The 12,949-nt window shown below is 35.5% G+C and overlaps 1 protein-coding gene across 4 annotated transcripts in view; it reads left to right on the forward strand.

Annotated features, from left to right (window-relative positions):
* Positions 1–11,627, forward strand: part of MAP4K3 (mitogen-activated protein kinase kinase kinase kinase 3) — a 195,150-nt gene extending 183,523 nt beyond the window's left edge. For all 4 annotated transcript variants that reach the window (XM_043988090.1, XM_043988091.1, XM_043988092.1 and 1 more), the window contains 5 exons: positions 2,683–2,751; positions 2,872–2,964; positions 7,952–8,022; positions 10,388–10,443; positions 10,839–11,627. In XM_043988090.1, coding sequence (XP_043844025.1) covers positions 2,683–2,751; positions 2,872–2,964; positions 7,952–8,022; positions 10,388–10,443; positions 10,839–10,926 — 377 coding nt within the window. In that variant the 3' untranslated portion in view covers positions 10,927–11,627. The remainder of the gene's footprint in view (positions 1–2,682; positions 2,752–2,871; positions 2,965–7,951; positions 8,023–10,387; positions 10,444–10,838) is intronic.
* The last annotated feature ends 1,322 nt before the right edge of the window (positions 11,628–12,949 follow it).

Genomic DNA, 12,949 nt, shown 5'->3' on the forward strand with positions numbered 1-12,949 from the left:
TTGGTATATCGGGTAAAGCTCCAGAATTTCTGCTCCTTTGGGCCTTCTGGCCTTAAGGATTCCTGGTTATGTGGAGTACCTGGATGTTCTGTTGCAAAAGCCCCTAGATGATGGCTTGAAAGGGATCGACCAAGACATCAACAAAGGGAAATTCAAATAGATAAATAATTCTACCCAAAAAAATGAATAAAAGAAGAATGTGATAAGAGTATTCATATCCACAGCCATTATTACCACAGTGATAGTCATATATTAAATGAAGTTAATCCACACTAGAAAAGAGAAAAATATAAAAGAAAAAGTTCATCTACATTGTGTACATTCAGACTTTATTGGATAACTTTTCTAGTTCAATTCAGCATTCATCTCCTAGCATTCACTGTGTACAAGGCATTCTGTTAGTTGCTCCATTGTATTTAAACTGCTTTTTTCCCTTTTCTGAAGCCATGTGTGACTGCATAAGTATTGTTATATAGGGTCATAATTTTGTTCTTTGAGCTACTAACAGCTTGTAACAAAATACCAAGAGTGTGCTAACTATAGATGGTAGAGAGGGAATACCTTGATTTGCTTTGTAATGAAAAACTAAATATTTGGAGCACATCAGTGCCATGATCAGAGCAATACATTAAGATTATGCCTCCATGTACATACACCAAAATGTTTGTGGCAGCACTTTTTGTTGCAGCAAATAACCTGAAATAACTCATAAATGGAGAAATGGTTAGGCAAATTGTAATGTATATAAGTGATGTAGTATTACTTAAACTGTAAGAAAAGATGAATATGATGAGTACAGAGAAGTATGGGAGGACCTCCATGGACTGATTCAAAGCAAAAAATGCAGACTCAAGAAAATTCTAACCTAAATAGAACCACTACTACAAAAAGTAACATTGGAAATTCAAATAATTGTTTCAAAATTACAAAGCACAAGCTTGGCTGCAAAAAATGATATGAGAACACACCTCCCCCATTTGCAGTGGTAAGAGGATCCATGAGTATAAGGTATTACATATAATGTGAGATTTTTTTTCATTACATCAGTCAGTTTATGCTGATATTTTTTCTTCTTTTTTCCCTTTAAAAAAATCTCTGGGAGGAAAGAAGGTGTAGAAATAGAGGAACAAAATTTATAACAACAGAATATATTAATGCATATTTATTTTTTAAAATATTACTCAGGCAGTAAAGGATTGATTAGATGTTAAAGAAACTAGAAGCAAGAAGATCAATTAGATTATCATAATAGCCTGAGTCAGATGAAATGAGCACATGAATTAGGGTAATGGGAATAGAAAGCAGTTGGTTATGAGATATACTGTGGAGGCAGAATTGAGGGGACTTGATATAGATATAGATGGTGAGGGAAAGGGTAGAATCAAAGCTTGGGTAACTGGGAAGTTGGTGATGTCATCAACAGATAAAGGAAAGATAAGTTTTACAGGGGTAGTTGATTAGCTTTGGAATCAATGGAACATCAAACTGAAAATATCAGTTACTTGGAAATGTAGAATGATGACATAGACATATGCATAGAAATTATCATTGAAACCATGAGAATGGATGAAGTTGCCAACAGGAGATATGAGACAGAAGAGAGCAAAAGACTGTCGGTTGAAACATGTTTAAGGAGTGGGAAGAGGGCAGCAGGAAACTCACAAGAGATCTGTGATAGTGTCTCTCAAGCCAAGGGAGGGAGAAAACAGCACCCATAGAGCAGAAGGGGACATAGAACAACAGTGCAATGTGGAGACTGTATTAGGTTGTATAAGTACTTTTTATTTTAAAACCTTTATGTAATAGAGATTCACAGTCCTCTTTTCTGTTGTCCTTTGCATGGCAGCATGTTCACATTTGCTGGTATTTGTTAAATTTATAATAGAAAAAGGAACAAAAATAGAAGGCAAGGGAGAATATCTCATCAAGGCAGTTGTAGATGATCAGTTGTGTCAAGAGTTCTAGAGGGGTCAGAAAAGAATGAGGATTGAAGACAGGCTATGGCGTTTGACTATAAAGAAGTCATTAGGGAGGGGGCGGCTAGATGGCACAGTGGATAAGGCACTGGCCCTGGATTCAGGAGGTCCTGGGTTCAAATCCGGCCTCAGACCTTGACATTTACTGGCTGTGTGACCCTGGGCGAGTCGCTTAACCCCCATTGCCCTGCAAAAAAAAAAAAAAAAAGTCATTAGGGGCAACTAGGTGGCGCAGTGGATAGAGCATCGGCCCTGGATTCAGGCATACCTGAGTTCAAATCCAGCCTCAAACACTTAAGACTTATTAGTTGTGTGACCCTGGGCAAGTCACTTAACCCCAATTGCCTCACTAAAAAAAAAATAATAATAAAGAAAGAAAGAAAGAAGTCATTAGTGACTAGGAGAGAGCAGTAGGAATAGACTAGACTGTTGAGAACAAAAACTCATTTGTTCCTCACATCAACCTATTTGTCATTTTCCAAAAATCAAAGTAGTAAATTATAACCAGAATTTAGAAATTGAATTCTCTGATGCCCAGTTTCATATTAGACCTCTTAAAGCTATGCATATTTCAAGTATGCAATTAAAAAACCATATTCTTATAAATGAAGATAATCTCTAAAGTACTTAGTTTTCAAAAGCAAATAAATATTTGCTTGCTTTAAAAGTTGATCTAATTATATGTTAATCTTATCTTTTATTGTAGACACACCACAGACAAGTGTTATACATGTAACCCAACTTGAGAGAGATACCATTCTTGTATGCTTGGATTGTAAGTGATTTTTTTTTTCGTTTTGTTTTTAAGTAATTAGTTTTAAACTTTTTAATTTTAATAATACTGCTTATTTATCTTAATATTTAAATCAACTTCTCTTTCTCTTTTTCTTTCTAGGTTGTATTAAAATAGTAAATCTACAAGGCAGGTTAAAATCTAGCAGAAAATTGTCATCAGAACTCACCTTTGATTTCCAGATTGAATCAATAGGTAAGCAAAAGTTTTATTTTTCATGCTATAGTATAGGAAATATTTCAAATATGTTCAAGTAACCACTGCCCAAGCAGCCAAGCATGATAGATAGGGAACTTAACTTTGCGTCGGGAAGATGTGGGGTTAATAAGTCTTACCTGCAACCCAGGCTTTATGACCTGGGCAAGTGACATAAGAGTTTCAGACCCATCTGCATCAAGTGAGGAAGTTTCCATAACTGGAATTCCCCATACTGCTGAAAGCACAAATCTGTGTTCCATCTTCCTACTATACCTTAAAAAAAAAATATCTCCATTATTAATATTTCACAATAATTGATAGATATAGCTAAGGGATTAGTGAACAAACTATTACAAGATGTAGAAGAGAAGTCAATACAGAACTCTTTAGCTCATTAACTTGTTTAGATCATTTTCCATAGAATTATAACTAACCAAATTAATGGATTCTGTAGAATTTGATTATGTCATATGTCAAAAAATATCCTGAAATTTTTTCCTAATGACCATGTAGAAAGAGGATTTTTGCATGGTAGAGTGTAGACTGTATGTACAGTGGCCTGGCTGAGGAGTGAGAGGACCTACCTTCTATTCCCACCTCAGACACAACCTCAGTCTCCTCACCTGTAAAATGGAGGGCGGTGAACTAAGTGGCCTAGTTCAGTGATCCTTTGGTGAATGAGCCTAATTTGGGGGTTTCTTGATGTGTTTTTGTGACTTATAGTTCACTAGACTTCAGTGTCCTACTTTTATACAATATTTTATCACAAAAATGACTACAGCCTAAATATCTAATTCTTTTTCATGCAGATTTAACCTTTAAAGAAGGAATGTTTACTAAAATATCACTTTTTATAATATAAGCATTACAGTGTTGCTCTCCCTCTCTCTAAACTATATAGCATTTGTGGTCTACACGAGAGATGTCAAACTCTCCTTACTGGCTTCATCCCAAACCAAATGAGGAATAATTGGGGAATATTTAACAACAATAAATAAAAATATAATGCAATATAAATAATGTTAATTTGAGGTTTTCTTAGTCAATATGTGCCCTCAGGGATCCATTTCTATTTGAGTTTGACACCACTAGTCTGCAGAGCCCTGTGAGGCCACAAATGTACATCAAGCTTTGTCATTGCTGTCAGTATGGATTTTTTCAGTTCATGAACACTGATAGTATAGTGTGGGAATCTACAAAATTTTTTGACCAAAAAAAAAAAAAAAGAGTGAGAGGTCTACACCACATAATTCCTACTTGATTCTGTATTTGGTTATAGTTTCTTATTCTCTCATTTAACAAGCATATATTAAATCCCTACTATGTGCAAGCAACATGTTACATGTTGGGTATACAAATTAAAAATCCAAGTAGCTCCTGTCCTCAAGCAGTTTACAGTATGCTGCAGGGATGCGATATGTGAGAGAGGACAGTGGGGGGATTGGAAAAGCCCTTGGGTAGTAGATGATACCTGATGATAACCTGAACACTGAAAGAACAACAAAAATGTGGCTATGACCTACCTGCATGATTTCAATGAATCAGGTTTATGCAATGTTCATCTCCCTTCTTTCACAAGTGGGAGACCATGAGAATAGACAAAGGAGGATGGCTCTTGGGGGATATTTTAAAATAAAATGCTAGAGAGATGTTAAAAACAAAAGGTAGGGGCAGCTGGTAGGAGTACCTGAGTTCAAATCCGGCCTCAGACACTTAACACTTACTAGCTGTGTGACCCTGGGCAAGTTGCTTAACCCCAATTGCCTCACTAAAAAAAAAAAAAAAAATTTAAAAAGGTAGAAAAAAGTTTTGTCAAAAAAAGAAAACTAGCCTTAGAATCATAATGCTTTGATGTGGTCTCAACACTCTCACTGTGTGTGACCATGGACTAATTACTTTATCTCTCTAGTCCTCAGTTTCTTCATGTTAAAAAAAAAAAAAAGAAAAGAAAAGAAAGTGCCATGGGGAAAGGGGGATTGGAGGAGAGAGGTTAGACTAGATCAGTGCGGTCAAATAGAAACTGGACCACGAACTGTACATAATGATCCCTTTGGGCCATATATTGATTCAATTTGGTTTTGGTTTTGGTTTTCTGTAAAAATATAAATTTATATATATATATTTTTTAAACTTAAATACAAAATGAGAAAAGAAAAAAAAGTTGCCACATATACAGCAGAATGCAGGAGGGGATTCAATATAAAAGAATAAAATCCATTTCAAGAAAACCCATATAATCGATACTACATGTTGTTTTCAGATCTCTCCAGCTTTCCTTTGCTTCTTTGTTGGCTTCCTTTTGTTCTCTGCTGTGGACTTTTTACTTTATTATTTACACACGCACACGCACACGCACACGCACACGCACACACACGCACATGCATGCGCACGCGCACGCACACACACACGCGCACACGCACACGCACACGCACACACACACGCACACACACACGCACACGCACACACACACACGCACACACACAAGAAGGCTGCAATTAATCATGGATGTGTGTGTATACACTTACATACATCTATACACATGCACATATGTACTCATACACATATATGTAAGACCATATTATGCTTATTTCCACTCATCATCTGTTTCTCTGAAGGTAGACAGCAACTTCCTTCACAAGAACAAGTCTTCCCATGCCCCTCCAAATCAACCAGCTCAGCATCTCCTACAGCACAGCAATATTCCAACCCAATCACATCCTGTCTGATAGATTGCCCATGAAAGGTTTTTTCCCAGTTTTCTGCATTCCTTCTGTTCTTGGCTATGTAGATGGTATTTATGCAAGAAAAACTTAATTTCAAATAATAAATCATCCATTTTACACAACAGTGCGGATTCCATTTTTTAATATAATACTTTATTTCTTTTATTTATTTTGTTACATATTTCCCAGTTACATTTTAATCTGCTTTGGGCTGCACTCTGTTGTGAGCCACATGCTGCCCCATGTTTGCCACCTCTGGACTAGATGACTTCTAAGGTACCTTTCAGTTTAAGAATCTGAGTCTCTTTAGCCAGGAAAACATAATTGACGTCTACAGGGCTGCATTGTGCTGATTACCATGGCTCTGTACAAATATAATTGATTGTGAATATGTCAGCTGAAAGCTCTGAATTAAGTTCATATCTTTCAATAATCACCAAATTATCAGTCCTTCTGAATTCCACATAATGGTTTTATTTCAGATTGTTAGCCAAATCATAAAGCAAGCTACCTTTAATTCTTGTTCCCAAAATTATTTAGGTTTTCTTTGTTTTGGGTGGGTTTAAAAGGAAAAAAAAAGGCAGTTCTTTCTATGTACTAACAGCCTTATGAAAGAAGCCATCAGAATGAGGACAGAGAAGATTCAATTAACTTACAGTTTAATTTAATGATCACATATTTACTACGTTCTCTGTGTCTTACACTTTGAACACCACAAAATCTGCATATTGACTAACTTTGTTGTCTTATAAATCTTGTCTTGCCCCAAAAGTCTACAAAACTCAAAGATATGGATGATGATATAAAACACACACACACACACACACACACACACACACAGAGGCATACTTGAATTATTAAAGATGTCTACATCTTTAGTTTAATAATATTTTGACATTCTTTTTTTTACAGTCAAAATGTTGATTTGAAGTTATTGAAAACCTATTCTGAATATAGCTCTTAGTACTGTGTATGCATTGGGTTTTCATTTGATGTTATGAGTACCATGGAGAACTAAAAGTCTCCCCATTATCTTAGAGTTCACATTCGTCATTTTAATGTTCAGTGTTCCCAATCTGGTCTCACCTTACTTTATCATGTTCCCTAACTCTTTAAAGTTTTGTGTTACAACGTGAGAAATAGCCCTGCTACATCAAACACAGACTCTGATGACTGAAGGATTGAGCTTAAGACTGAGTTGGCCCCCAGGCAGCCTTCATTCTTCCCTTCCATACAAACCAAATAAGAGACTTCTTATTCCTAGGTCTATTATCTTAAATGATTATCTTTCTTTGTTGGTTCACTGTGATCTCTCCTCCTCCTGTCTTTCCATTACTCACATACACATGTTTATGTCATGTGTTCCAGCAAGTGATTATATTCTTTCTTGTATGATCCTTTGACTGTAGCATAAATCTCATCTTCCAAGAAACTACAACTTTTAACAATTGTCTTCCACTATTCAGAAAGAATTGCAAATAATGAACTCATAATTCTGATGATCATCCTATGAAAAATTCTCCCCTCAAGTAGAAATATTCCATTGTGTTTTGTAGGATGGAAATATAGCTTGTTAGATTTATTAGCGAATCAGAGGATCTCATATTGGAATGGATCTAATCACCTGATCCAATTCATCTAATTAGAAATCTCCTTTCAAAATTCATATTTCAGCTATAAAATGTATTTTATTATCTGTTCAAAATACCATCTCTCATTTTTATCCTGCTTAGATTTTAAATGGAGCAAAGCTTTAATGATAAAAATTATGTTAATTGCTGCATCCCACAAACTGATTTCAGATTTTTTTTTTATAACTACTATTTCTTCATTTTGTTTATAGAAAGATCCATAGGTCTTTTAATATCAAAAGACAGTAATGGACAAAAAACCTTGTATATAGAGTGATACTGGGAAGTAATATAAAAGTTAATTTGTTGTTTACACATGATTTTCTTTGGTTATCTTATATCAGAAAAAAGAACGGTAACTCTTAGAAGCTGCTTGTAAATTTCATTCTTTGTATACTCCCTGCTCTTCTTTCATCTCTCTTCACCATGAATAACAATGAGAAAGATTTAAGGGCATACAATCCTTTTTTTGCATGTTTAAGTGATTTTTTTCCTCCTATTACCAAAACAGTTATACCAGTTAGTGGAAGATTAAACTACTGCAGATAAAGACAGGAAAGGAGATAGAAATATGCTTATCAATTGAACCTTTGTACAATTAACAGTAATTGAGCTGTTCTTACCTGCTAGTTTGCCTACAAGACAGTGTGCTAGCTTTCTGGAAACATGGAATGCAAGGGAGAAGTTTTAGATCAAATGAGGTAAGTAATATTTCAGTTTGGGGCTCTAAACAATAAGACTGTCATAAAAAGTTATCAAATTTAAAATAATTCTGTCTGTTTTGGGGAGGGAAAGCCTAATTCATGAAAGTTAACAGTTGGTATGCTGATTTTGTGAGTATTTCATGTATTTAAGGAAGCATTTCTGACTTTATATTCTAAGGTAGAAAAGAGATGATATTCAGTTAAATATTTATTAAGAACTTAAGTTCAGGCAGCTAGGTGGCACAGTGGATAGAGCACTGGCCCTGGATTCAGGAGTACCTGAGTTCAGGTCCGGCCTCAGACACTTAACACTTACTAGCTGTGTGACCCTGGGCAAGTCACTTAACCCCAATTGCCTCACCAAAAAAAAAAAAAAAAAAAAAGAACTTATGAAGTGATTTCTAACAGGAGACACAACTGGAGTATACAGTGGCACCTGAACTGTGCTTTGAATGAAGGAAGCTAGGTATTCTCAGAGACTGAGGGGAGGAAAGAAAGCAAAGTTTCCGTGCCAAAACACGGTCCTAATGAATGGGCAAAAAGGACTTTTGTATCTCTGAGTTATTACTTGGGCTTTGGCCAGACAGAGAGACACACGTAGACATACACACACACTTGTGAAATTAACCTGGAAAGGTAGAGTCAGATTAGGGACAACTTTTAATGCCCATATTTTTGTTTGAAATAAAATTTTGTTTTTGTTTTAGTTACGCAAAAGAAATTGACAAAAAGTACTTCCTGCTTCTTTTCTTGGTTGAAACCTTTTAGTATGACCTCACTGGTTTACTTTGTGATAACTAGTTGTATGTGTATCCTATTAAAAAGATCCAAATCTTGAGTTTGATCTTCATGTAGAGCAGATTAATAAATCAAGTCTTTGACCAATACCCCAAAACAATTTAAGTATATGACCCACCAATAATGAGTCAGTAGTATCTTCTTTATTTATAGATTTCTTTTTTAGCACTGCTAGAAAAGAGACCCCTAAAATGTGTCTTCACCTTTCCTATTCTTCAGTGGTGAAAACAAAATGTTGTTTGTTAATTCCATCCTGTTGCCTGTTTTTACCTTATATTTTAAGAGCCTTGGCCTACTGAGCCCCTAAATTATGAAAGGTACCTCTCTTTCTTTAAACCAAAGCTTCTTAAACTGTGTGTCATGACCTCATATGGGATAGTGTAACTGAATTGGGGGGGGGGGTCACAAAAAATTTGGCAGTAAACATTTGATTTGTGTACCTATTTTATATACCTATATACCCAGGGCCAGTAAAAATTTCTTAGACAAAAACGAGTTGCATATGGGAAAAGTTGAAGAAGCCCTGCTATAGGCCCTTCTAAATCATATGCCTGCCCAGTTCTCTTTTTAATCAGTATATTTTCCTTTCTTTTATCTGCAAATGCACTTAACATAGGGCATTTTAAGAGAGACTCCCTTAAGGTCTACTACTGTTCAATAAATAAATCGCTTTTCATATTCCAATATTATAAAATTAGTTCAGATATTGCCTTTAGGAAATTACAACTCTCTTTTAATGATCCCAGACTTTTCCTTGAAATAAAGGCATACTACCAAGATTTAATGCCAATTGAATATCAAGGTTCCACTCATTATATGGCTATAAGTCACGGAATGTTGTTGTCTCTAAAGAATTAAAAGTGATTTTGACTAAAAATTACAGTGGAAAGTGGATGGTAAGTATGAGCAGGTTGGAACGCATAATGATAGAGAAGAGAATAATACTGAAGAAATATGTGATTGAAAAAGTTGGGTTAGTCATATAGTGAGAGCAAGGTATGACTAATGGAGAGCCCAAAGGCTACCCTGGAATCCTTGGTATGTCAAGGGAAAAGCAGACAAAACCCCAGCATGCCAAGGTAAGCGCCCTTGGGCGACCTGATCTACGTGACCAAGGTTCGCACAGACGGGTTGTGGCCACACCATTTGAGCAACATACACATCAGTAAAATCACAAATCCATCTGAGCAGGAAGAACTCAGGTCTTCAAGTCAGAAGAGCTGAGCTCAAATTCTGACTCTAAGACTAATTGTTGATGCAGCATGAGTTCAATTAGATAATCATTCAACAACTTCAGTTTACTCATCTGTAAAGTAAGAATAATATACTCAATTCACAGAGTTGTAACATAAGTTCTCTGTTAGCCTTAGAAGTCGTAATAATAACAGATATAGCCTCGTCTTCCCAGCCAAACACTTCCCTATGCTGAGTTAGTAAATCTGACAGCTGGGGATACTCTTAATCCTTAGGAATGAGGCCCCTTTTCCTTATGAGTTATAAATGAAATGATTACTTTCAATTTTGTAACTTTGATTTTAAAAACTGCTCTATTTTAATTGTACAGATAACACAAGAAATTTCAGATAGTACAAGGATTTTCAGGCTTCTTGGATCTGACAGGTATGAAAACTTAATGTGTGGTATGTTTTCTTTCCCTCTGAAATAAAAATCTTTAAATGATACGCTAATCAAGACCTTGCTAAGCTTTGTATCTTTCACACTCTAGAAGTTAACAGTCAGTTTTTAGGAAACGAGGTGGAAATGTTCATGCTCTTCTGAATTCTGTAAAAGTGACAGACAAGCTTAATAAATAAAGATTAACCCACAAAACACACACAAGAAAATGTCATTTGCTAAGACTAAAGCTACCACAAATTACTTCCTAGAAAAAGAACTGGCTCTTTAATAAGTGGTTTCAGAGTTCAGCAAATGATAGTTATATAGTAAAGAAAGAGCCTTCCCCCTATCATCAGCTTTCAAAAATAACTTTTTGTTTTGTTTTCATTACTTTATAGGGTCGTGGTTTTGGAAAGTAGGCCAACTGATAATCCTACAGCCAATAGCAATTTATACATCCTGGCGGGTCATGAGAACAGTTACTGAGAAATGTGCATGACATTTACCCATAGAAAGAGAACACTACTGCTGCAACATTAATGGATGCTTGAAGCTATACAAAAGCTACAGTAACCTAGCTTCAGTTACTTTGTAATTTATTGTGGCGTGAGACAAAGAGGAGGAGAAATGTTGTTTTATGTGGTATGGATGTATCTAGCATATTGTACCACACCAGTACTTCATTCACGAATATGTAATCTTTGTACATAGAGGCAGTATTTTTCAGTGAAACTCGATAGTACTGATGACATACACTAAGAATTGATGTAGATAATGGTCCTTTTAATGATGTACAAGTGTCTTATCTGTACAGATGTAAAGGTTGATGCACAAATGCAATTGGGGGTACTATTTTAAGAACTCCTCTTTGGGTGTGGTTATATTATAAAATAGGATCCTGTCAATGAACACATCTAACGACACTATTGTATTTTTATTATGTAATTTAGTAATACAACTATAAATCTTGTAACTTTTAAAATTGTAACCAAGGCTGAAATCATTTTATAATCTTGTTTTTTATTTTAATGCAAGTACACTGGTATTTATATTTGCACAGAGTATTGATATGTGATGTATTGAGTCACAAAAGTAAGCTGTGACATTGTTGATATGCATTGGGCTTTGAAATACCTTTGAAAAATTTATTTGGTTGTTTTCTTTGTGAAACAAACCAATTAACCACCTGTCGTAGTAACTGGTCTTTCTTTTTTTGTACGTAAGCAAAATTCTTCAAGATTGCTTCTCTGCTTAAAAAACAATACCTTCCGGAATGGGTTTGAATCACAGAATAGCGGTACCATGATATAACACTTCAATCATTGTTTGAATTCTAGTGTACACAACGATAAAATTAGCATTATTGAAAAGAGTCCACACTAAACATTTCATATAATCACACTGAAGAACTATAACATTCCATAGAGTGAAGTGGTTCAAATTTCCTGTTGTATTTTTACTTCTTTTGGCCTTACGATCATTTTCCTATTTGTTTTGATTTAGTGTTAACACATGGCCAAAATAATTTAGTTACTACCTCATGCAGACAAATAATGGTTACTACACATCACAGGAATTTAGTTTTGGTCAAAGTTATCTTTGATTGCTATTTTCCAATGGAATATGTATATACCAAGTTTTAGTAAAATGCACACTTTGACTCTTTTTTGTATATGTTCTTTATATTTTAATGTGAGTATATACACTAAGATCAAACTAAATTGTGATTTCTGGTCTTCATTATTGTGATTGGTAATGCTTTTGAATATTGTACATATTGTAAAATAAAAATGTTTTTTAACATGCTGTTGTATAGTAACTTGTCATCAGCATTCATTTTTATAAAACACCCAACAAATATTCCTTAAATGCCTGCTCTGTGTTAGCCACTATTCTAGGCATTGAGATGATAAAAACAAAAGGAGCTTGCAGTTTAGTGGCAGAGAAACTAAATATAGAGGTATGTCCAAAGTACCTTCTCTAGAAGATACAAGGCGTTCTGGAGGGAGGCACTGACAGATAGATAGATGGAGAGATCAGGAAAGGCTGCATGTAAGAGATGGTGCTTGAGCTAAGTTCTAAAGAAAAGTAAGAATTCAAGCACAGGGTTTGACCACTGTAAAGACAGGAACAGGAGATGGAATGTCATGTATAGGGATGACAAGATTTGGGTGGACCAAAGACTACATGAAAGAGGAATGATGTGCAGTGAGACTAGAAGGGGTAGGTTGGGGCCAGCTTGTGAAAGACTTTACCAGAGTTTCTATTTGATCCTTAAAGGAATAAGCAACCATGAGTTAGAGTAGAACAGTGACATGTGCAGGCAAGGCTGGGCTTTAGGAAAATCATTTTGGCAACTGTGTGGAGTATTGGGTTAGAGCGAGATGCGAGGCAGGAGCAGCAATTAGAAGGCTGTTACAGAAGTTCAGGTAAGGTGATCATGGGCTTAAACTATTGTGGCAGCTGTGAGAGGCGGAGAGAGAAACAAGGTTAGCAACTAATATATGGG

The sequence above is a fragment of the Dromiciops gliroides genome, chromosome 2 (assembly GCF_019393635.1).
Source record: "Dromiciops gliroides isolate mDroGli1 chromosome 2, mDroGli1.pri, whole genome shotgun sequence".
Lineage (NCBI taxonomy): Eukaryota > Metazoa > Chordata > Mammalia > Microbiotheria > Microbiotheriidae > Dromiciops > Dromiciops gliroides.